The sequence below is a fragment of the Mesoplodon mirus genome (genome assembly GCF_964341445.2).
Source record: "Mesoplodon mirus genome assembly, chromosome: 12".
Taxonomy (NCBI): Eukaryota; Metazoa; Chordata; class Mammalia; order Artiodactyla; family Ziphiidae; genus Mesoplodon; species Mesoplodon mirus.
Genome location: NC_138988.1, coordinates 1,789,711 through 1,811,186, shown reverse-complemented (window position 1 = coordinate 1,811,186; position 21,476 = coordinate 1,789,711). Strand labels below are relative to the sequence as shown.

Sequence of the window (21,476 nt, the reverse complement as noted above, 5' to 3'; positions counted from 1 at the left end):
TTCGAGCCCTGGTCCGGGAAGATGCCACATGCCGCAAAACAACTAAGCCCGTGCGCCAGAACTACTGAGCCTGCGCTCTAGAGCCCGCGAGCCACAACTACTGAAGCCCGCGTGCCTACAGCCCATGCTCAGCAACAAAAGAAGCCACTGCAATGAGAAGCCCGCGCACCACAACAAACAGTAGCTCCCACTCGCCACAACTAGATGAAAGCCCGCGTGCAGCAATGAAGACCCAACGCAGCCAAAAATAAATAAAATCAATTTATCGAAGAAAACAAAAAACCCCACATTGGTCTGTAGTTTGATTTCACTTGTGATGTCTTTGGTTTTGAAATCAGGGTAATGATGCCTCGTGGAATGAGTTCCTTCCTCCTTTTTTTTTTATTTTTATTTTGCAGTACGCGGGCCTCTCACTGTTGTGGCCTCTCCCGTTGCGGAGCACAGGCTCCGGACACGCAGGCTCAGCGGCCATGGCTCACGGGACCAGCAGCTCCGCGGCATGTGGGATCTTCCTGGGCCGGGGCACGAACCCGTGTCCCCTGCATCGGCAGGCGGACACTCAACCACTGCGCCACCAGGGAAGACCCCTCCTCTATTTTTTTTTTTTTTTTTTTTTGCAGTATGTGGGCCCCTCACTGTTGCGGCCCCTCCCGTTGCGGAGCACAGGCTCCGGACGCGCAGGCTCAGCGGCCATGGCTCACGGGCCCAGCAGCTCCGTGGCATGTGGGATCCTCCCGGACCGGGGCACGAACCCGTGTCCCCTGCATCGGCAGGCGAACTCTCAACTACTGCGCCACCAGGGAAGCCCACCCCTCCTCTATTTTTGAGAAGAGCCTGTGCTCCCAGAGTGGGAGGCGTTGAAGAAGCAGACACAGAGAAGCTGGGGATCAGAGCGGGACCCTGGCCAGCTCTGCAGGCCTCCCAGCGCACATGAATCAGTTCTGCAGTTTTCAGGTGTAGTTGCTGCCTTCAGATTCCAGCTTCTGGGAGAGCGAGTCTGGCCTAGATTGGGTCTCATTCCCCCACACGGAACTAATGCAAGTTCCTCAAAAGGATTGTGGAGTTCTGTGGCCCAGACTGCTCACCGTCTACAAGACATCTTCCCTCTCATTCTTCCACATCAAAAGTATGTTCTCTATTAACAGGATGTCTTACTGCCTCTCTTTCGGATGGGTATGCAACTTAAAGCTCAATAAATGTTTCTTGAAGTAGTGAAAGGATGAATTAATAAAGAGAATGAAAATGGCTTCATGTTTAACGGAGAATTTGGGGGCAGTACTTTCTAAGCTAAAAAGTAACATACCGTTCACTCATCATCACTTCTTGTGGACAGACGCAGCCTGTGCTCCTCCTTTATCTTTGCCAGTGTTACCTCTGTGGGAGAGCGGTGGGGCGGCCAGGGCGCGCAAGCAGGCGCCCGGCGGGCCGCCCGTTGCCATGGAGACGGGGTCCTCGCTCCTGGGCGCCGCCATCTTGGGGCGCCGGCGGGCCCAATGGGCGGCTGCGCCGTGGCGGACACGGGGTGCGCGAACGGGTGGGCCACCTGCGGCCCAGCTCATTCACGGCCATGGAGGCGCCCGCAGCTCGCCTGCTGCCGCTGCTGCTGCTGATCGGGGCCTGGGCCCCGGCGCCGGGCCGCGCCTCCGCGGATGCGCCGCCGCTGATCAACGAGGACGTGAAGCGCACCGTGGACCTGAGCAGCCACTTGGCCAAGGTGACGGCCGAGGTGGTCCTGGCGCACGCGGGCGGTAGCTCCTCGCCCCGCGTCGCCTCCTTCGTGCTGGCTCTGGAGCCCGAGCTGGAGGCCCAGCTGGCGTACCTCGGCGTGCAGGTGAGCGGGGCCCGGGGACACGGGCCGGCCGGGAGGACCGGCGCCCGTCCCCGCCCCGGACACGTCAGCCCCGGCCGGCGGCGTGGGCGGCTGGGCCCGTGGCCTGCGGGGCGCCGCGCGGTGGTGCGGCCGGAGAGCGGATTCGCCAGGGAGGTGGGCTCCGTCCAGTGCGATCGCAAATGGAGCAGCTCCCCTGCCTCCAAGTTTGGAATCGTTTGAAACCGCTGTTAATATAACGCACTTCTTACGGTTACGAACGGCGGCTTCAAAAAATTTCCTTTTCCTTAAAGTTAGTTTAAAAGCTCGTGCAAGTAATACAGTACAGAAGGGGAAAGTCCAGTTCTCTCCCTCTCCCCGGCCGGTTCTCATTCTTACCGTAACGCAATAAATGCCTCCCAACTTTGCTTCTGTTCTGCCATGCATTTCCGTGATCATTTTTACGCCTCTCAAGGAAACAGTGTTGGCTTTGGGAATAGAGGGAATATACGTATACAGAGGTTTGCCTTCTATTACTGTTTTCCTTAAACACCATCCAGTAAGTGATTACCCAGTTACTGGTTTGGAGAATAGTCATTCCAGTGTCGTATTTCTTCTTAGCATACCTGACTGCTGAATTTGGAGCTATAAAGTTGCCTTTATGGGGATCATGCTTCTGAAATGACTCCTGTTTCCTTCTCATGCTTTGTCCATGATGAAACACGCAGTTTTACTTAAAGGTTTGTGGAAGGATGAATTAAAACTTCATTTGAATGTTCTGAATGTTAAATCCCATTCTTTTATAAAAGCTAATTATCATCTAGTGAGGTTGCCACAGTATAACAAGACGACAGCAGAAGCTATCTGGCCATCATGCCGGAGAGCGCTTACAAGCTGGGTTATGGTACTGGTACTGGTGTCTTATTGAGCATTTACCTGTGTCGGGTATTGTGGTAGGTATTTTAAGTACATTCTCATTTAACTCTCGTAAGAGCCCTTCGAGGTGTACTGTTTCTGCTGGTGAGGACTGTAGTCTGGGAGGTTAAGTTGTTTAACCTCCTACATGATGTCTTAGAATAAAGAGTCCGGTTAGTTTGTTTCACGCTTTGTGTGTGTGTGTTCTTCACTGTACGACATTGCCTCTTCTGGCCTAGATGGTGTGAGGTAGGGTTCTGTTGGGGTATAAAACCTGTAGTCCCATCACCAGATTTATTCAGGACCATTTTTTGATTTTTAGTCCAAGAGCGAGATGAGTGAAACGGGTGTGTGTGCTCCCTTGTACCCCTGTCCCAATGGGAAACGTAACTGGATGATAAACTTAACCAGGAAGATGTGTATTTTCCAACAACTGACTGGGAGGCTTTGGTGAAATTGTTTCAGTGAATTATCTTCAACACTACATGTAGAACTTTGGGAACTGGTAGAGGAGGCCGTGATGATTATCGACTAGGAGCCAGTGGTTCCTTGTCTTTTTACTACCAGAGACTCATCGTACTATTTTTGCTTTCATGTGGATCCTATATTTGAAATATTTTGTTTCTCTAACCTTTTATTAGATTACACATTGAATCTAGTAAATATTTAGAAGTGATAATAAATGTTTCTTAAGGCAAATCAACATATAACTGAGCGATGAGAGTTCCTCATAAGCACAAGTATACTAGAATGTTCCCACTGTGATAGGATTCTAGTAAAAGTAGTGAAATTTGTTGTTTTTATTAGGCTGTACAACTTTGTTGAGGAGGATTGTATGATAACTTTTAGGCTTTTTGAAATATTACAAATAGCTTTCTCATCATAGCTTTGTATACCCTATTGGGAAGCACTGCTCCAGTCTTAAAAGGTGGTCTTAATTTTTTTTTCTTTTGGTGGAGGTTGGGTTGGCAAAGAGATCAGTGCTGTGTGTAAGTTTTTTCCTTAGAATCTGTTCCACAGTCTCATTCAAGATGCCTACTCTTTCTCAGAAAGACCCTGCAGGCTGCCGGAGTTGGCATCCTTTTCCTGGTTGCACAGCTGGTTGCCATGAAGGATAATAAAAGAGTGTCCCACACAGTGGCCATTGCTTTTGCCACTGTTACCTTCTTTTGCGCAAGTAAAATCAGTTTTGGTTATGCATGAGACTTTTCTTCTACAACAATAAATGGGGACTTCCTTGGTGGTGCAGTGGTTAAGAATCCACCTGCCAGTGCAGGGGACACGGGTTCGAGCCCTGGTCCAGGAATATCCCACATGTCATGGAGCAACTAAGCTCGTGTGCCACAACTACTGAGCCTGTGCTCTACAGCCCTTGAGCCACAACTACTGAGCCCATGCACCGCAACTACTGAAGCCCGCACCGCACACTCTAGGGCCTGCATGTCGCAGCAAGAGAAGCCACTGCAATGAGAAGCCCACGCACCACAACGAAGAGTAGCCCCTGCTCACCACAACTAGAGAAAGCCCTTGCGTAGCAACGAAGAGCCAACACAGCCAAAATAAAAAATGAAAAAATAAAAATAATACTGGGAGTTTTTCTATGCATAGCCATATTGGAATGTAAATGAAGAAGAAAACATGCAGAAAGAAACCTTTCTGGCCTTTCTATTTGGAAGTGTAAACTGTATTTGGAAGCGTAATTTTAATTTGTATGCGTGTATTTGATCATTCAGGAAAATATGATTTTCTAGAGCATATCATACAGCTTATCCAGTGCAAAAGTAGGTCTTTTGACAGTGTTCTTGTATTTCACTTGAAAAATTGTTACTGAAACCAGAATTCAATCTTTGCAAAGTTCTGGTGGTTTGAATGTTTTAATGTGGACTTCTGCGGCAGTTAGTTAATTGTTGACTTAAAATTTAGAGACTAAAAGACAAAAAAGAATAACTTCCTTTGTCCTTTTACAGGTGAAGGGAGAGGATGAGGAAGAGAACAATCTGGAAGTACGAGAAACCAAAATTAAGGGTAAAAGGTAAGGTAACAGTCAGAATATCTATGTCTGTCTTGCCTTGTCTGGTTGTAGGTTATCACATCAGGGCTGGAGTCATAACTAGGAGAGCTGCTTAGAATGGGCCCAGCGCGTTAGAGGCTGTCTCAGCTAACAGAGTGTGTGGTAGCAGGCGACAGGTTTCCTGCATTCTGGACCCACTTATGATGTCTTTTCTGAGTCCTAGTGCTGAAATTGGACTGCCCTGAGAGTGGCACTGTGTTTCACAACAGGAAAGTAGCTACTTCCATGCCAGATCAGGTCTCTAATCTATGGGGGTAGGGATCCCCAGCCAATAGATGGGAAACTGGTGGGTGAGACCTGCAGGCAGTTTGCCTCAGCTGACACCCTCCCATCGCTGCTTGGCTACCGTCCTGTTTCCAAGGGGTAGACAGCCTTACCACACCTCCTCGCCAGCCTTCAGGGCACTGAAAGTGATGCCTTTTATTTTATTTTATTATTATTATTATTATTTTTTTTAATTTTTGGCTGCGTTGGGTCTTTGTTGCTGTGCGGGCTTTCTCTAGTTGCGGTGAGCGGGGGCTGCTCTTCGTTGTGGTGCACGGGCTTCTCATTGCAGTGGCTTCCCTTGTTGCAGAGCACAGGCTCTACGGTGTGCGGGCTTCAGTAGTTGTGGCACGCGGGCTCTAGAGCGCAGGCTCAGTAGTCGTGGCGCAAAGGCTTAGTTGCTCCGCGGCATGTGGGATCTTCCCGGACCAGGGCTCGAACCCGTGTCTCTTGTGTTGGCAGGCAGATTAACCACTGTGCCACCAGGGAAGCCCAAAAGTGATGCTTTTTCGCGGGAGGTAGACTGAGCTCTTTGAACATGAAGCCTGGGTTTGAACTTGCCTTCTTCTCTGCTTTAACCTCAGTACCTAGCAGGGGGCCTGGCACTTGTTATTTATTTTAAAACACTTTACTAAGGATAGTTTTCAAACACACGTTAAAAAGCAGGAAGGGGCTTCCCTGGTGGCGCAGTGGTTAAGAATCCGCCTGCTAATGCAGGGGACACGGGTTCAAGCCCTGGTCCGGGAAGATACTGCATGCTGTGGAACAACTAAGCCCGTGCGCCACAACTACTGAGCCCGTGCGCCACAACTACTGAGCCCGTGCGCCACAACTACTGAAGCCCGCGCGTCTAAAGCCCATGCTCCGCAACAAGAGAAGCCACCACAATGAGAAGGCCGCGCACTGCAACGAAGAGTAGCCCCCGCTCGCTGCAACTAGAGAAAGCCCGCATGCAGCAACAAAGACCCAACCCAGCCAAATATAAAATAAATAAATTTTTTTAAAAAGGCTTAAATTAATAGGTTGAAGGTAATCTCTTAGAAGTAACTGCTTTTATCTTGGTACAAAATTTTGCTGTGACTTTAAGCTGCTGCTCTCTTTTCAGTTTCTTGATCTCTCTTGTTTCTCCTCATTCTTGCTCTAGCGGGAGATTCTTCACCGTCAAGCTCCCAGTCGCTCTTGATCCCGGGGCCAAGATTTCAGTCATTGTGGAAGCCGTTTATACCCATGTGCTTCAGCCATATCCAACCCAGATCACCCAGTCGGAGAAACAGTTTGTGGTGTTTGAGGGGAACCATTATTTCTACTCTCCCTACCCGACCAAGACACAGACCATGCGTGTGAAACTCGCCTCCCGAAACGTGGAGAGCTTCACCAAGCTGGGGAACCCCACGCGCTCCGAGGACCTCCTGGATTACGGACCTTTCCGCGATGTCCCTGCCTACAGTCAGGTGGGCCCTTGTGGAGTCCAGGCCACCCCTGTCCGCTGCAGAGCATATCTCCTGTGGGGGTGACTACGCATGGAGGGGCTTGGGTGGGAATCCAAAGCACTATGTCAGATCATCCCCAGAGTTTTAACCTGCCGAGAAGTGACTCCGTGGGGCTCACTGTCCTCATTCTGGGAGTTCAGATACAGGCTGGGGCTTGAGGAGGACTTTTTAAAGGAGGTGGGACTTGGGGGAGCAGGAAACAAGGCATTCTGGGCAGAGGCGACAAAGCGGGGACAAAGGCGCGGGGATGGGAAAATGTGAGCTCTGCTGGCCCTGGTGGCTGGGGTTAGCTGTTGGTGGTATTGCTGAGCCTAGGGCGTGGGCCTTAAAGGCAGAGGGAGTGATGAAGGCTTAAAAAAGATGTTGTTATTATGGGACGTTTCAAACACAGAGAAGTATAGAGTATGGTAAACGACAGCCACCTGTCGCTGAGATTCAGTGGTTGTCAGGCTATTGCTACAATGCTTCAGCTGTCCTTTCTCTATCTTTTCTTTGCTCTGTACTCTCAGGATAGAGTTTTTGAAGTACAGGTTTTCAAATCAAAGCATATGAACATTTAAACATTTCTTGCTGTATTGCCAAATGCTTTTTCAGAAAATTTAGCCAATTTATTATGGCACCAGCGCTATGAAACTGCCAGTTTCCCCATACCTGTGCCGGTATTGGCATTAAATGCCAACTACAATTATAATAAAGTAACAAAGTAAAATAACCTTATCTTGTCTACTTCTTGGACTTTTGGGAAAGAAACGTGTTTTTCCGGTCCTTTTGTCCTTTTTTTTTCTTCCACTTTTAATGAGATTAAATTGACATACAGCACTGAGTAAGTTCAAGGAGTACAGCATCATGATTTGACTCATATCATGAAATGATTGTCACAGGGAGCTTAGTGCACATTCATCATCTCATACAGACACAAAATTAAAGAAATAGGTACCTGTTCAGACCTTGGCTCCAGTTTTGGTGCTTCATATATAAATTATATGCGACGAGGGGCTGTGAAATTAAAAAAAAAAAAAGTTAAGGAAATAGAAAAAAATTTTTTCCTTGTGATAAGAACTCTTAGGATTTACTCTCTTAGCTTTCATATGTAATGTACAGCAGTGCTAATTATATTTATCACGTTGTACGTCACATCCCTAGTACTTATTTATGTTACAGCTGGAAGTTTGGACCTTTTGACCACTTCCTCCAATTCTCCCTCCGTCCCGCCTCTGCCTCTGGGGGCCACAAATCTGATTATCTTTCTCTATGAGTTTGTGTGCTTGGTTTTTGGTTTTCAAAGTGTCATTAACCTACAACACTGTGTTAGTTCCTGTTGTATGATATATTGATTCAGTATTTCTGTACATTTCAAAACGAGCCGCACAATAAGTGTGGTTACGATATGTCACCATACAGAGGTATTGCATAGTTATTGACTTCCCCACACTGTACATTTCATGCTTGTCTCATTTATTTTGCAACTGGAAGGTTGTACCTCTTAATGTGCCTCACCTATTTCTCTCCTTCCCTGACCTCCCCCCCACCTCTGGCAACCACCTGTTTGTTCTCTATAACTCTGTTTCTATTTTGTTCATTTGTTTTCTAGATTCCACATATAAGTGAAATCATACAGTATTTGTCTTTTTCTGATTTATTTCATTTAGCATAGTACCCTCTAGATCCATCCATGTTGTCACAAATGGCAAGGTTCCATTCTTTATGACTGACTAGTGTTCCACTGTGTGTGTGTGTGTGTGTGTGTGTGTGTGTGTGTGTGTGTGTGTATCTCACATCTTTATCCATTCATCTGTTGATGGGCACTTAGGTTGCTTCTGTATCTTGGCTGTTGTAAATGATGCTGCTATGAACTTTGAGGTGCATACAACTTTTCTAATGAGCGTTTTTCATTTTGTTTGGATAACTACCAGGAGTACAATTGCTGGGTCATATGGTAGTTGTATTTTTAATTTTTTAAGGAACCTCCATACTGTTTTCTGTTGTGGCTGCCCCAGTTTACATGCCCCGCAACAGTGCGTGAGGTTTCCTTTTTCTCTACATCCTCACTAACACTCGTCATTTATTCTCTTTTGATGACAGCCATTCTGACAGGTGTGAAGTGATAGTAACTCATTGTGGGTTTGATTTGCATTTGCCTGATGATTAGCGATGTTGAGCATCGTTTCATTTGCCTGTTGGCTCTCTGAATATCTTCCTTGGAAAAATGTCTATTCAGATCCTCTGCCCATTTGTAAATTGGGTCCTTTGGTTTTGTTTTGTTTTTTTTTTTTTTGCGGTACGTGGGCCTCTCACTGCTGTGGCCTCTCCCGTTGCGGAGCACAGGCTCCGGACGCTTAGACTCAGCGGCCATGGCTCACGGGCCCAGCCGCTCCGCAGCATGTGGGATCTTCCCGGATCGGGGTACGAACCCGTGTCTCCTGCATTGGCAGGCAGACTCTCAACCACTGCACCACCAGGGAAGCCCCGGGTCCTTTGTTTTTTGATGTCAGGTTGTAGGAGTTCTTTGTACAGTTTGGATGTTAATCCCCTATTGGCTGTATCATTTGCAAATATCTTCTTCCATTCAGTAGTCAACCTTTTCATTTTGTTGGTAGTTTCCTTAGCTGTACAAAAGCTTTTTAATTTGATGTTTTTCTGGTCTTTTTGTAATTTTACTTTTAAAAAAATTTGTTATTCAGTTTATTTAAATTAAAAAGAAACAAAACAGTTCACCCATTTCTCCCACCCATGCCTCTGGCAACCACCAATCTGTTCTTTGTATCTGTGACCAGAAAGATTTCTTAATAGTAACCGCTGGGCCTCTGGGTTTTTTATTTGTAAAATTGGGGATAAGTAGTAATTACTTCATTGTGATGTTTTGAGGATTAAATGAAATTCTGTGCTTATTCAGAGCTCATAAAGAGTGCCTGATACATACATACATGTCAACTCCATAAATGTTATCTTAAAAAGTCTCTTCTGTGAACTTTTCCAGATGAATTTTCTTCAGGTTAGAACAATCCAGTAATGCTACGTGTCTCCCTCAGTTATGAGTTATTTGTTAGCTCACTGGTGAGAGGTTATGTCTTCACTAGATCTTATATTTATTTCCTAGTTACAGTTTTTCTTTATTTACAGCTTAAGATTTTATTTTATTTTAAAACTGTAAAAATTGGTTTAAAAAGATCAATTTAAAAAGCTCATTTGCAGAAATTTGGCAAACAAGAACTACAAGGAGAAAGTAGAAATAATCTGTAATTCTGTTTCCTATCTGTGTTGAGATTCTCATGTGTCTCAGTTCAGGTACTGTTTTCTTTTTCTCACATAGTCGCTCTAAACTAAGAAGTATAGACAATTTTGTTTGTAAAACAAATGATGTTTACGTTGGAACCTAAAACAGATTTGTGTATTCTATCGTTCCCATTAATAATATATCGTGAATATTTCCATGTCACTGCAGTAGAGACAGCACAGTCTAACCATTCTGTTGCACACATTAGATGTGTCACAGTCTAACCATTCTGTTGCACACATTAGATGTGTCACAGTCTAACCATTCTGTTGCATACATTAGATGTGTCACAGTTTAACCATCCTGGTACTGATGCAGAGGTTGATTCCAATCAATTTGCTTTAAGCTAGTGTTGATTCCTCTGTCACCAGACTTTGAGCTGCTTGTTTCCTTCCTCTCCAGGACACTTTTAAAGTACATTCTGAGAACAACAGCCCTTTCCTGACCATCACCAGCATGACCCGAGTCATTGAGGTCTCCCACTGGGGTAACATTGCTGTGGAGGAAAACGTGGACCTGAAGCACACGGGGGCTGTGCTGAAGGGGCCTTTTTCACGCTATGATTACCAGAGACAGCCAGATAGTGGAGTCTCCTCCATCCGTTCTTTTAAGGTATGGACTGTTGGACTTGGACATCGGGGAAACTATGACTATCACATCTGTCCTTTCTTTTGCTTTTTGAAAGTAGCTAATTATGGACAGTCGTTGGGATTGACTGGTGTTCAGGTAGTTGAGTGACAGTGTTAGAACCAACAGAATGTTAAAAAAAAAATCACCCCCAGGAATTCCAGTGGTTAGGACTTGGCATTTTCACTGCTGTGGCCCAGGTTCAATCCCTGGTTGGGGAACTAGCATCAAGGCCCCCAAAAATAAAAGACCCCATTTATATAAGTAAGTCATGTTTTTTAAAGAAAATTTGAATAATGGAAAAAGGAAAAACAAACCCAGGCACTAGTTTTGCTGACACTCTTTTATATATTTCCTTTTTCTTTTATGATACTGTTTTTAAAAAACCTTTGATCATATTGCATATACAGTTTTGTATCTTTTTCTGTCTTATAAATGAAATCCTAGAAGCATTTTCACGTACTTAAGTATTACAGAAGCGCTCACTGTGCGAACAAAGGCATTACATTTTCCTCTCGATTATCAAAATATGCTTACAGATTTGGAAATAAATAATTAAAAATAAGTAAAGATTTTAAAAAATTAGTTAAAAATATTAGGTGGAAACCCCTTTCATAAGTAAACCATAAACCACCTAGCGATTTCGTGTGATTTCCTCCATCTTTAGTTTGCTTTCCTGCAAAATAACAGATTATTTTTACCTTTGTATTAAGTCTTTAGCATTTGCAAAGGTATTTATGAGTCTGTTATTTACTGTTTAGAAGAATTTGGCTACTTACCAACCTTGATTGAGAAGCAGATGAGGCATCTAGATATTTTGAAGCCTTTGGGGGGAAGTTAGACTCTCCTCAGGTTGTTCACAGTTTGGAGACTATTAAGTAGTTATGTGATGAAGAGCTTGGTGCAGGAAGTCTTTTCTGGACTTAGGATACTTCCTCTGCGTCAGTTTCTGGAGTCTTCAGAAGGTATACTCACTCTCTTGCAGACCATCCTTCCTGCTGCTGCACAGGATGTTTATTATCGGGATGAGATTGGCAATGTTTCCACCAGCCACCTTCTTATTTTGGATGACTCTGTAGAGATGGAAATCCGGCCTCGCTTTCCTCTTTTTGGCGGGTGGAAGACCCATTACATCGTCGGCTACAACCTCCCAAGCTATGAGTACCTGTATAATTTGGGTCAGTTTTCAATTGTTAGAGAGTTGAAAAGGGAAAGACTGTCTTTTTCTTTAATTTCCTGTGGGTTTGTTTTGTGTTGTGTCATGTGTGTGTGTGTGTGTGTGTGTGTGTGTGTGTGAGTGTGAGATAATTGCCAGTCCTTTTAGATGGGGAGAGGGTATTCTCTTGTCATTCTTAGGAAGGCTGGGATATCAGCAACAACTTTTCATGGGTGGGTATAAATTACTGTTGTAAAAGTGATACCTGCATATGGTAATCAATTCACATAGGACAGTAAAAAGCTTCTTACCCCCAGTTCTAGCATAAGAAGGAACTGCTTAAATTCTTTACATTTGAAATATTTAAAAAATAAAAAATTCAGAGAATAATAAACACTTTTACACAAGCACCCAGAACTACTGATTATAAACATTTTGTCATATTTCCAAGTCTTTCTTTTTAAAACCTTTTTAATGCAAAATAAAGTAGAGTAAATCACACAAAACTAATGTAAAGCTCAGTAAATTATAAGAGGAACACCTTGTAGCCATCACTCAGGTGATCACTCAAGAAACTGAAATTTGCCAGCCGCTCGGAAGGCCCTCACGTACCTCCTCTTTTCCCCACAACAGTGGTCACCGTCCTGCCTTTTGGGAGCCACTCTCTTGAATGTCTTCATCGTTCTGTCACCCACTTGTATGTCTCTAGATACTCTAGTTCTGCATTTTTCAAGAAAGTTGATTTGTCTTGTCAGCCTCTAGTAATCCATAGTTTCCTCCTCCATCTCTTTTCCTCATGGTTTATCTGTTGAAGAACTTGACCTTATTTGTAGTGTAGCCCATGGTCTGGATTTTGCTGATTGCGAGTCAAAGTGCAGGGCAGCACATTCCTCTGTCTTCCATATTTCTAGCCCACTGACAGCTGTCTCTGGAGCCTGATCAGACTCAGGTCGATCCTTTCAGCAAGACTCAGCTGATGTGTTTTCATTGAAGGCACACAGTCGGTGGTGGCTGGTGTCTCCTTTTGTGACATTCAGGGCCTAGATTCTAGTACTTTACTTACAAAAAAAAACTCGCACAAAACCAGTCACAGCTGTGTCTGCTTGACCCTCCAGGAGACCAGTATGCATTGAAGATGAGGCTTGTGGACCACGTGTTTGATGAACAAGTGATAGACTCTCTGACTGTGAAGATCATCCTGCCAGAGGGGGCCAAGTGAGTCTGACCTCCCTTCCTGTCTCCCTTCCTGGTGGTGCCCCTCTTGGCACCTCAGGGGGACGTAGGGTTCTAGGGCGCAGAGGGGCTTGCGTTGGAGTTTAAACTGAGACATTTGACTCAGTGAGGGTACAAGATTCGCTTATGAGCTATCCCAACACAGCCCTTTCTATGACAGGGGCAGGATTCACAGCAGGCCAGAGTGATGGCCTGAGCCCGATGAGGTGACTGGCAAAAGGAAAGAACCGCAGAGTTGAGGCAGCTGGGTGGCCTTGGGCTGTGCTCCTAGGAAGGGGAGGGATAGTGGAGGCAGCTTTGTCTTGTCCTGGGCGTGTCACACCAGGTTCAGAAGGTGGGGGGGGAGGGTGGTCTCAGATGGTACCTCAGGTTCCATGGTTATAAACAGAGGGAGCTGGCTTTGGCCAGTTTAAGCAGAAAGGAAGGAATGTGGAAGGGTAAGGGATCTCATGAAATGTTGGCCTAAGTTCAAGAACCAGGCTTGGGGAAGGACAGAGCCACGGCGTCTCTAGGAGTCCAGTTGGCAGAAGCCAGTGGACGCTCACAGGGCCACCTGCCCTTGGCATGGGCGACAGAACATTCTCATACTCAGGGCTTTCTGACAGTGGGTCCGCGGTCTCGGGGGGTTGGGTGTTCCCTCTGGTGGGAGGGGAGCAGAGTGGAGTAGAACTCGTGACCCTGGAAGACCCCTTGGGGCTTGGATCCTCACTGTGAACCTGGCGGGTCAGTGCCGTTTGTCTGAGGCTCAGTTTCCTCCCGTCGGCATCTAGGAACATCCAAGTGGACAGTCCCTACGAGATCAGCCGAGCCCCTGATGAGCTGCACTACACCTACCTGGACACGTTTGGCCGCCCCGTGATCGTGGCCCACAAGCAAAACCTGGTGGAACAGCACATTCAGGACATGGTGGTACGCGCTCCACAGCCCTGCCTCCCAGGCCTCCTCCCTGGAGCGTGGCTGCAGGGTCAGGGGCTTGCCACCCTCTCCTCCTTGCCTGGAGTGGTTTGGGCACAGCCGCCTCTGGGGGCGGGGGTGGGGCAGACGTGGGGGGCAGCCCGGACAGTTGTAGGCCTGGCGAGGCCCCTTCTCCCCCAGGTTTCCGAGTCCGGGGGGACCTGTGTGTCAGCGTGTGTTCCTGGCTCCCCCCAGGTGCACTACACCTTCAACAAGGTGCTCATGCTGCAGGAGCCCCTGCTGGTGGTGGCTGCCTTCTACGTCCTGTTCTTCACCGTCATCGTCTACGTCAGGCTGGACTTCTCCATCACAAAGGTACCCAACTCAGCTGCCTGCAGAGTGCGCTTGACTCGCTTTCCCAGCGCCCGGCTGCGTGACATATGCCTCTACCCTGCCTGTAGCCTCAGCTGACCGTTACCCTAGAGACCCCTCCTTTTGTTGCTATGGTCACAGACATGCGCTGTTGAAGGAGACAGGTTGCTGCTGGCAGCTAGTTCCGTGGGGAGAGGCGGTGGGCAGAGCGTGTGCCCAGAAAGGCTCCCGGGGAAGTGACTGGCAGAAGAGGTGGGGCGGGGCCTTTGGCTGGAGGGAGCAGCTTGTGGGACAGCATGGCAGGCTTTCGCTGGGGCCTGTGGGTGGCAGTTGGTACTAATGAGCAAGGACGTTGGTCTGGCTGGTTCCGTAGACCAGTGAGGCTGCCCCGGGGTAGCTGCTGGCCTTGTCACGCAGAAGGGCTGAGTCTAGGTTTTACTGTGACATATCCCCATTTTCTAAGCTATAAAAATTACTTTGGTTTTATTAATTTAAAAAATCCCGAGTTTTAAAATAATTCTGCATTTAGACATTTTGCAAGAATAGTAAAACGAACTCTTGTGCACTCTTCACCTGGACGGAGTGGTTAACATTTGGCCTCGCTGTCGTACGTACCCTTCCTGAGCCGTTTAAGTTGCCCACCTCCCTTGAATACTTAACGCGTGTGCACAGCCTGACCGCAAGGGCCCCGTTTCACACAGCCAGAGCACAGTGATCGAAGTTGGGAATGCGACGTTGCTCTGATAACAACCAGCACCCAGTCCAGGCTCAAATTTTGCTGATCAATCACCCCAAGGGTAACTTCTGTAGCCGTTATTTTTCATACTTCAGACTTCAGTTGAGGATGAAGCGTTGCATTTAGTTGTCATTATTTCCTTAGTCTGCTTTAATCTGGGACACTCCTCAGCCTTTGTAGGTAATGTAGCTTTCTTACGTTTCTCCTTGAAACTTCAGATTATGCATTTTTGGCAAAAAGAGCATGACAAAGTGGTGCTGTGTCTGCAGTGCACCGCGTTGGGAGGCACCCGATGTCATCTGGTCCGCGGTTGGTGATACGGACTCTCCTTGGTTGAGTTGGTGCCTTTCTTGGATTATTCACTGTAAAGTTACTATTTTTCTCTTCGCAATTAATATATAATCTGTTTGAGGCGATATAAATATCATATATATTCACCCGTTAGTTACAGTATTTATTACCAATTCTTACCTGAATCTGATAGTTGTGGTGGCTGAAAAACTATGGTGCCTTTTACCTTACCAGGTTGTTTTCTACTATAAGGAAAAGCTTTTCTTGTTGGTTGGTTGAGTCATTATTCGTTTGGATTCATGTGTTTTTTTATGGGATTACTGCCCACTGTGCTGTTCCTTTTGATGCTCAAGTGTCCCAGGCTTGATTGTCTGTCTACATCATATTTTTGAGCACTTCCTTATTGTGGTGTGCAGCAATACCTTTCCAGCATATCTTGCACTTTCTCCAAGGAGCTCCGATTCCTTTCAGTGCAGAATGGTACCTGGAGACCGTGATCTGGGAGCTGGTTGTGATCACTGCTTTTGGAGCATCTCTGCTCCTCAGCCCTTTCAGCAGACAGAGCCGGGAGATAAATACATGTGGTATTTGAAATATGAGTCCTTCCAGTCTAACACCGAAGAGTTCTTTGCCTGGATCCCAACATCAGTGTGTTTGTTTGTTCGCTGAAGTCTGTAAACAAAGCACAACAGTTCCCCAGTTGCTGCACTCGTACCACTGCAAACGCCAAACCTACCCGTAGAGCCGCCAGGCTTCTTGGCAGTTGTTCTTGTCGTTAGTTTTTTTAATTTATTTATTTATTTTTGGCTGCGTTGGGTCTTCGTTGCTGTGTCCAGGCTTTCTCTGGTTGCGGCGAGCGGGGGCTACTCTTCATTGCGGTGCGTGGGCTTCTCATTGTGGTGGCTTCTCTTGTTGTGGAGCACGGGCTCTAGGCTCCTAGGCTTCAGTAGTTGTGGCTCGCAGGCTCTAGAGTGTGGGCTCAGTAGTTGTGGTGCGTGGGCTTAGTTGCTCCGTGGCATGTGGGAACTTCCAATATCGGGGATCAAACCCATGTCCCCTGCATTGGTAGGCGGATTCTCAACCACTGTGCCACTAGGGAAGCCCTCTTTTTTTTTTTTTTTTTTTTTTTTTTTTTTTGCGGTACGCGGGCCTCTCACTGTTGTGGCCTCTCCCGTTGCGGAGCACAGGCTCCGGATGCGCAGGCTCCAGACGCGCAGGCTCAGCGGCCATGGTTCGTGGGCCCAGCCGCTCTGCGGCATGTGGGATCCTCCCGGACCGGGGCACGAACCCGTGTTCCCTGCATCGGCAGGCGGACTCTCAACCACTGCGCCACCAGGGAAGCCCGGGAAGCCCTCTTTTTGTCTTTAGATTGAGACTATCGTGTCAGAGTACTGTGATCCCAAGGTAGTTGCTCTGTTCTTCTTTCCCATGTTACTCATTTGAAAGGTAGTTAGGTTCATTTATGCTTGAATTTTATTCTGGTTTCTTCCTCCATCGTTGGTAATATTTAATGTTGGTTGTGATACTGTAAAACATTAACAAAGTTCTAAATTGAGAACTTGAAAATGGTGTGGTTTCCTCCATCCTGTCCCACCCTGCCTTGTAGGGAACAATTTCATCAGTTCCCTAGGTAGCCTTTCTGATTTGTTTATTTTGCAAAAATAGGCCGATATTTAATTCTTATTCTCTTCTTTTGTACACAAAAGATAGCAACAGCATATCTATTTTTCACTGTTTTTTTCACTTAACTAACGTATCCTGAAAATCACTCATGTCAGTTCGTAGAGAGCTTTCTTCCTTGTTACTTATTTTTTTATAGCTGCAGAGGACTCTCTTGTATGGATGAATCATGGTTTATTCAACCGATTTCCTGTGTATACATCTCTGTTTTAAAGCTTTGAAATTTTATTGAGGAAAAAAAACTAATTGTGGGCCAAATCGACCTTCTGCAGGCCAGAGTCAGCCTTTGAGCATGCCCGGTTAGGGCTTCTGCAGTAGCCCACTGGTGAGGGATTCTGGGGAGCACATGGGGTCGTGTCTGAAGGGCCATGGCTGGCTAAGGAGATTGGGCTTCATCCTTTAGGCCCTGGAAGTCTTCCGCGGCCCGAGATGGAATTTCTCCTCCCTCAGCACCTCATACCCCTCTCACGGTGCACCCTGGCTTTAGTATCCCTTTTATACCAGTCTGTCTGTCCCGCTGGACTTGGATGTGAACGTCTGCTTCATCCTCCTGTCCCGTCCTGCCCGTTGCTGAACCGTTCCAGGGTCAGTGTCGGCAAGAGTGTGAGTCTCTGACTTTCCAAGATGGCGGCTTTTCTCGTTCGTGTGCTGGTGGTGGGTGCTCCTTGGGAGGAGAAGGTCGAAGGGGGCTCAGGGCTGATGTCGTCACACGCGGTGTCTCTCCCCCAGGATCCGGCTGCAGAAGCCAGGATGAAGGTGGCCTGCATCACAGAGCAGGTCTTGACCCTGGTCAACAAGAGACTAGGTCTCTACCGTCACTTTGACGAGACAGTCAATAGGTACAAACAGTCCCGGGACGTGTCCACCCTCAACAGTGGCAGGAAGAGCCTGGAAACGGAGCACAAGGCCTTGGCCAGCGAGGTGGTGCTGCTGCAGTCCAGGCTGAAGACGGAGGGCTCCGACCTGTGCGACAGAGTAAGTGCCTGCCGCCGCCGAGTCACCCGGCTCGTTCCTGCCTTGCCCAACATGGCTTGCTCGCCGCTGGCCTGTGGGGTGGGCGTGCCCAGTTATGGCCGCGTCGCGTGGTGCCGACCCTTGGGGTGGAACGAGATCTCGGCTTTTGGTTGTGAGCTGGATTTGGAGGAAGCGCTGCTGGCCTCCACAGCACTGGTGTTGAGAGCAGCTGCTTCCTCTCCTGGAGGCCAGACTGGACGAGGCTCCAGGTTGCTCGGGCTGCAGGGAGAAGCACGCAGACTTAGAATTGTGGGTTTGAATCCAGGCTCTGATTCAGACTTTCTGAACCTGAGCAGGTTACCTAACTTGTGTGCCTCAGTTTCCTCATCTCTAAAATGGGGGAACTGTTAATCCTTACTGAGCTCACAGCGGTCATGTGAAATGAGTTAGTGCATGTGAAGCGCCAGGAACCCTGCCTAGGACGTGCTGCATGAGTTCTTGGCGCTTGTAAATGAGGCTAAAAGCCCCCGGGGTGCCCTTCTGAGCTCCCGACCACCCTCTCCACGCGCCCCCACCCACTCCTGCTCCCTCTCCGCACCCTGTGCTGTTTTCTTCCGCACACCCGCCCCTTTGTGAAACCATGTATTCGTGTGCTTAAGTATTTATTGTGCGTCAGCTTCCCGAGGGTGAGATGCCACATCTGTCGTTACTGCTGTTTTCCAGAGCGTAGAGTCGTGCCTGGCTTCATGGCTTACAAGTATTTGTTGAGTGTTGAATCAATGTGGCTATAAAAGGCCTCAGCCTGACACCCAGGTGGTGATAACAGGAGTCGCCCGCCCGCTGCCGTTGGCCCTCTGCCCGACCAAGTCCCTGGCCAAGTTTGGCTGTGGGAGGGAAGAGAACAAACGTTCACTGAGTGCCTGCATGTGTCCGGCACTGTGCCGGGCGGTGTCGGTGTTTCCACACTCGATCCTTACAGTCTCTCTACATCTGGGGCCGGGGGTGGTGAAGGGCCTGGCTCACAGGGCCCAGAGCTTGCAGGAACAGGCCTTACAGGGGGTGAAGCTGGCCTCTCCCTCCACAGCAGCCCCTCTGCCCCGGGAGGTGGTGGGTCTGTGGGGCGGGGCCGCGGAGGACACTCGAGCCCTGCCCTGCTCTTGCCTCGGCCAGGTGAGCGAAATGCAGAAGCTGGACGCGCAGGTCAAGGAGCTGGTACTGAAGTCGGCAGTGGAGGCCGAGCGGCTGGTGGCTGGCAAGCTCAAGAAAGACACGTACATCGAGAACGAGAAGCTCATCTCGGGAAAGCGACAGGAGCTGGTCACCAAGATCGACCACATCCTGGATGCCCTGTAGCCCTGCACTTCCAGAGGGCAGGGTGGGAGTGGAGAACATCAAGGCCAGCAAATGCTGGTTCTGTAGTTTGCAAAAGGCCTTCAAGGAAGAAAGAAGCCAGGCTCTGCTTCAGGCAATACAAGAAGCTTAGTTTTCGTCCCTAAAATGTTCCTTTAAAAAAAAACAAAACCAAAAAAACTTAAATGTCATTAAAAACAGAATATTGTTGTGTTTTGAACAAAGAAATTTGTGAGTTGGTTGTGTTTGTTCTGAAGCCTAGGATATTCTTTCCACCTGTAAGCCCCCTGTTTTATGCCCTTCTGACTCCTGATGTTTGGGTATTTTACAGGCGTGTGTATGTTTTTTAAAGCACGTGTGACCAAATGAAAATAAAGCTGGAACGGTGAACATCTCTTCTGTTCTGTTGAAAGTCTCTCGTAACTTATTTCTTAACTTTGAGGATAGTACTTTTATCAAGTGCTTTTTATCCATTAAATAATGGATTCGCTCCTGAGAGCAAGTCTGCATGGCAAGTGTTGGTTACATTTTACATATTAGAACACTGATGCCACAAAGGTAAAGTGGCCTAGGTAAGATCCCACAACGGGGGGGTGTCAGAGTGCTTGTGTCCTGGGCTCTTCTGGGCACTAAGGAAACAATGAGCAGAGCAGAGATGGCTCTTGTGGAGAACAGTCACGTGATCATCACAGACTCATAGTCACAAACTGATAGAACCCTGTAAGGAAGAGGGACAGGGTCCTCTGAGGGTAAACACAGGGGAGCACTGGATGGGGATGGGAGTTGGGGAAAGCTTCCCCGAGAAAGTGGCGTAGCGTGTGCCAAGGCCCTGGGGCTTGAGGACCTGAAGGGAATCCAGAGAGTGGGGTATAAAGTGTATGACACAGGGCTGCAGAGCTGGAAGAGCCCAGACAAGACAGGGCTTTATAAGTCTGCCCAGGCTTTTGGCTTGACCCTGAAGTCAAGGGAAGATTGACCCGTGTGTGAGAGACATGCTTAGCTTTGATTTTGGCTGAGAATGAACTGAAGGCTACAAGCAGATGTGGGCGAAGGCCTGCGAGCCTGTTGTGACCCAGGCAGAAGATGAAGGCGTGGGCCAGGGCGGTGATGTAGGGACACGGATGGAGTGGAGAGACTTCTGTGGGGGAATCGGCTGCGGAGTGATCAGCCCCCTCCAGTCCACTCTCCTCTCCGCCTACGGTGGGCGCCTTATCCTCACCTAGTGAAGTCCTGCTGGTCCTTCCGGGAACAGCTTAGGTACTGCCCCCGGGAAGCCTTCCACGACCTCTGGGACCCATCCTGTTTGCTACCCTGTACCCGTCCTCCACATCGTCCAGCGCGGTCGGGCCGCGTGTGATCACTGGACCAGCCCTGCTAAGGCAGAGGTCTCGTCTGATACGCTCACCGCTGTGGTATCAGCTAGATGTTCAGATCAGCGTGTGACACCCAGTGGGTGCCTTACATCTTGGTGGGGAGGGTGGCAGGATGGCTGTGCCATTCACCTAATGTGGGGAAGTCTGCACGAGGCCAGTTTCGAGGAAGACGGTGATGAATTCTGTTTCAGACCTGGTGAGGGGGGGTGTGCCTGAGCCGCCCGGTGGGACCGTCCGTGGGAGCTGGATATTCGGCGTGGAGACGGCTGCGGAAACGGCGAGCTGGAGGCTGCGGGTCCGCTGCCGGGGAAGGGTAGGGGTGGTGGAGACCCAGGACTGAGTATTAGGGCCCCAGGGTGCCGGGGCCGCCTGGGGCACGACGCTGCGGCGGGTGCGGCAAGGGAGCGCAGGACTGCGTGGACTCGGGCAGTGTGTGTCTCGGGTCGACCAAGAGGAGGCTGTGGGGTTTCGGAGCGAGTCGTTGAGGGGGTGACTGCAGAGCTGCGTGGCTGGGCGCTGGGGACGGGCGCGGGACCGCGGGGAGGCTTCCCGCTGCAACTGACAGGTTGAGGACGGGCGGGTTCAGGTGTGTTAACTGCCGTCGCCGAGTGTCCGGCGGGAGGGGGAGGCTGAAGAGGAAATGATGGAGGACGGTGTGAGGGCTTGAGGCAGGCGGCGGGGAGGGTACGGAAGACGCTCGCTCCAGAGCGGGGCTGCACGACTCCCGGTCCCACCGGCACTGTGGTCTCGGGGAGCCTGGGAGACCGACGGGCGGTGTTCGGTTAGCCCTCGGGAGGGAACAGGTGACGGTACCTCGCGGCCGCTCCCTCGGCCTTAATGCTGGCTCCTCCGAAGAGCTTCTGGCCGCGCCGGGTCCTCGGGTACCGCTCTCGAGGCCGCAGGCGGGGCTGCACTCGGCCGGGGTCCCGGGCTGCAGGGCGGGCTCCCCTCAGGCGCGGGCCGCCTCGGCCGGCTGTTGAGCAAGCTTC

At 48.8% G+C, this 21,476-nt stretch overlaps 1 protein-coding gene across 2 annotated transcripts; it reads left to right on the top strand.

The window, feature by feature from the left end:
* The first annotated feature begins 1,486 nt into the window (after positions 1-1,486).
* RPN1 (ribophorin I) lies at positions 1,487-19,508 on the top strand. 2 transcript variants are annotated; one of them, XM_082639165.1, is made up of 10 exons: positions 1,487-1,831; positions 4,690-4,754; positions 6,202-6,508; positions 10,224-10,433; positions 11,434-11,626; positions 12,720-12,819; positions 13,608-13,746; positions 13,987-14,106; positions 17,540-17,785; positions 18,935-19,508. In XM_082639165.1, the coding sequence occupies exons 1-10, from the start codon at positions 1,568-1,570 to the stop codon at positions 19,115-19,117; spliced, it is 1,827 nt and encodes a 608-aa protein (XP_082495291.1). In that variant the 5' UTR covers positions 1,487-1,567; the 3' UTR covers positions 19,118-19,508. The 2 variants fall into 2 exon arrangements, with proteins under 2 accessions (XP_082495291.1, XP_082495290.1); XM_082639164.1 differs by having other exon boundaries at positions 1,494-1,714.
* Positions 19,509-21,476: the final 1,968 nt, after the last annotated feature.

Excerpts from the sequence above, each read along its gene's own strand:
- RPN1 (XM_082639165.1), top strand. The coding sequence starts at position 1,568 with ATGGAGGCGCCCGCAGCTCGCCTGCTGCCGCTGCTGCTGCTGATCGGG. Across the intron at positions 10,434-11,433 it reads CCTCCATCCGTTCTTTTAAG|ACCATCCTTCCTGCTGCTGC; the intron begins GTATGGACTGTT and ends ACTCTCTTGCAG. Across the intron at positions 12,820-13,607 it reads ATCCTGCCAGAGGGGGCCAA|GAACATCCAAGTGGACAGTC; the intron begins GTGAGTCTGACC and ends GTCGGCATCTAG.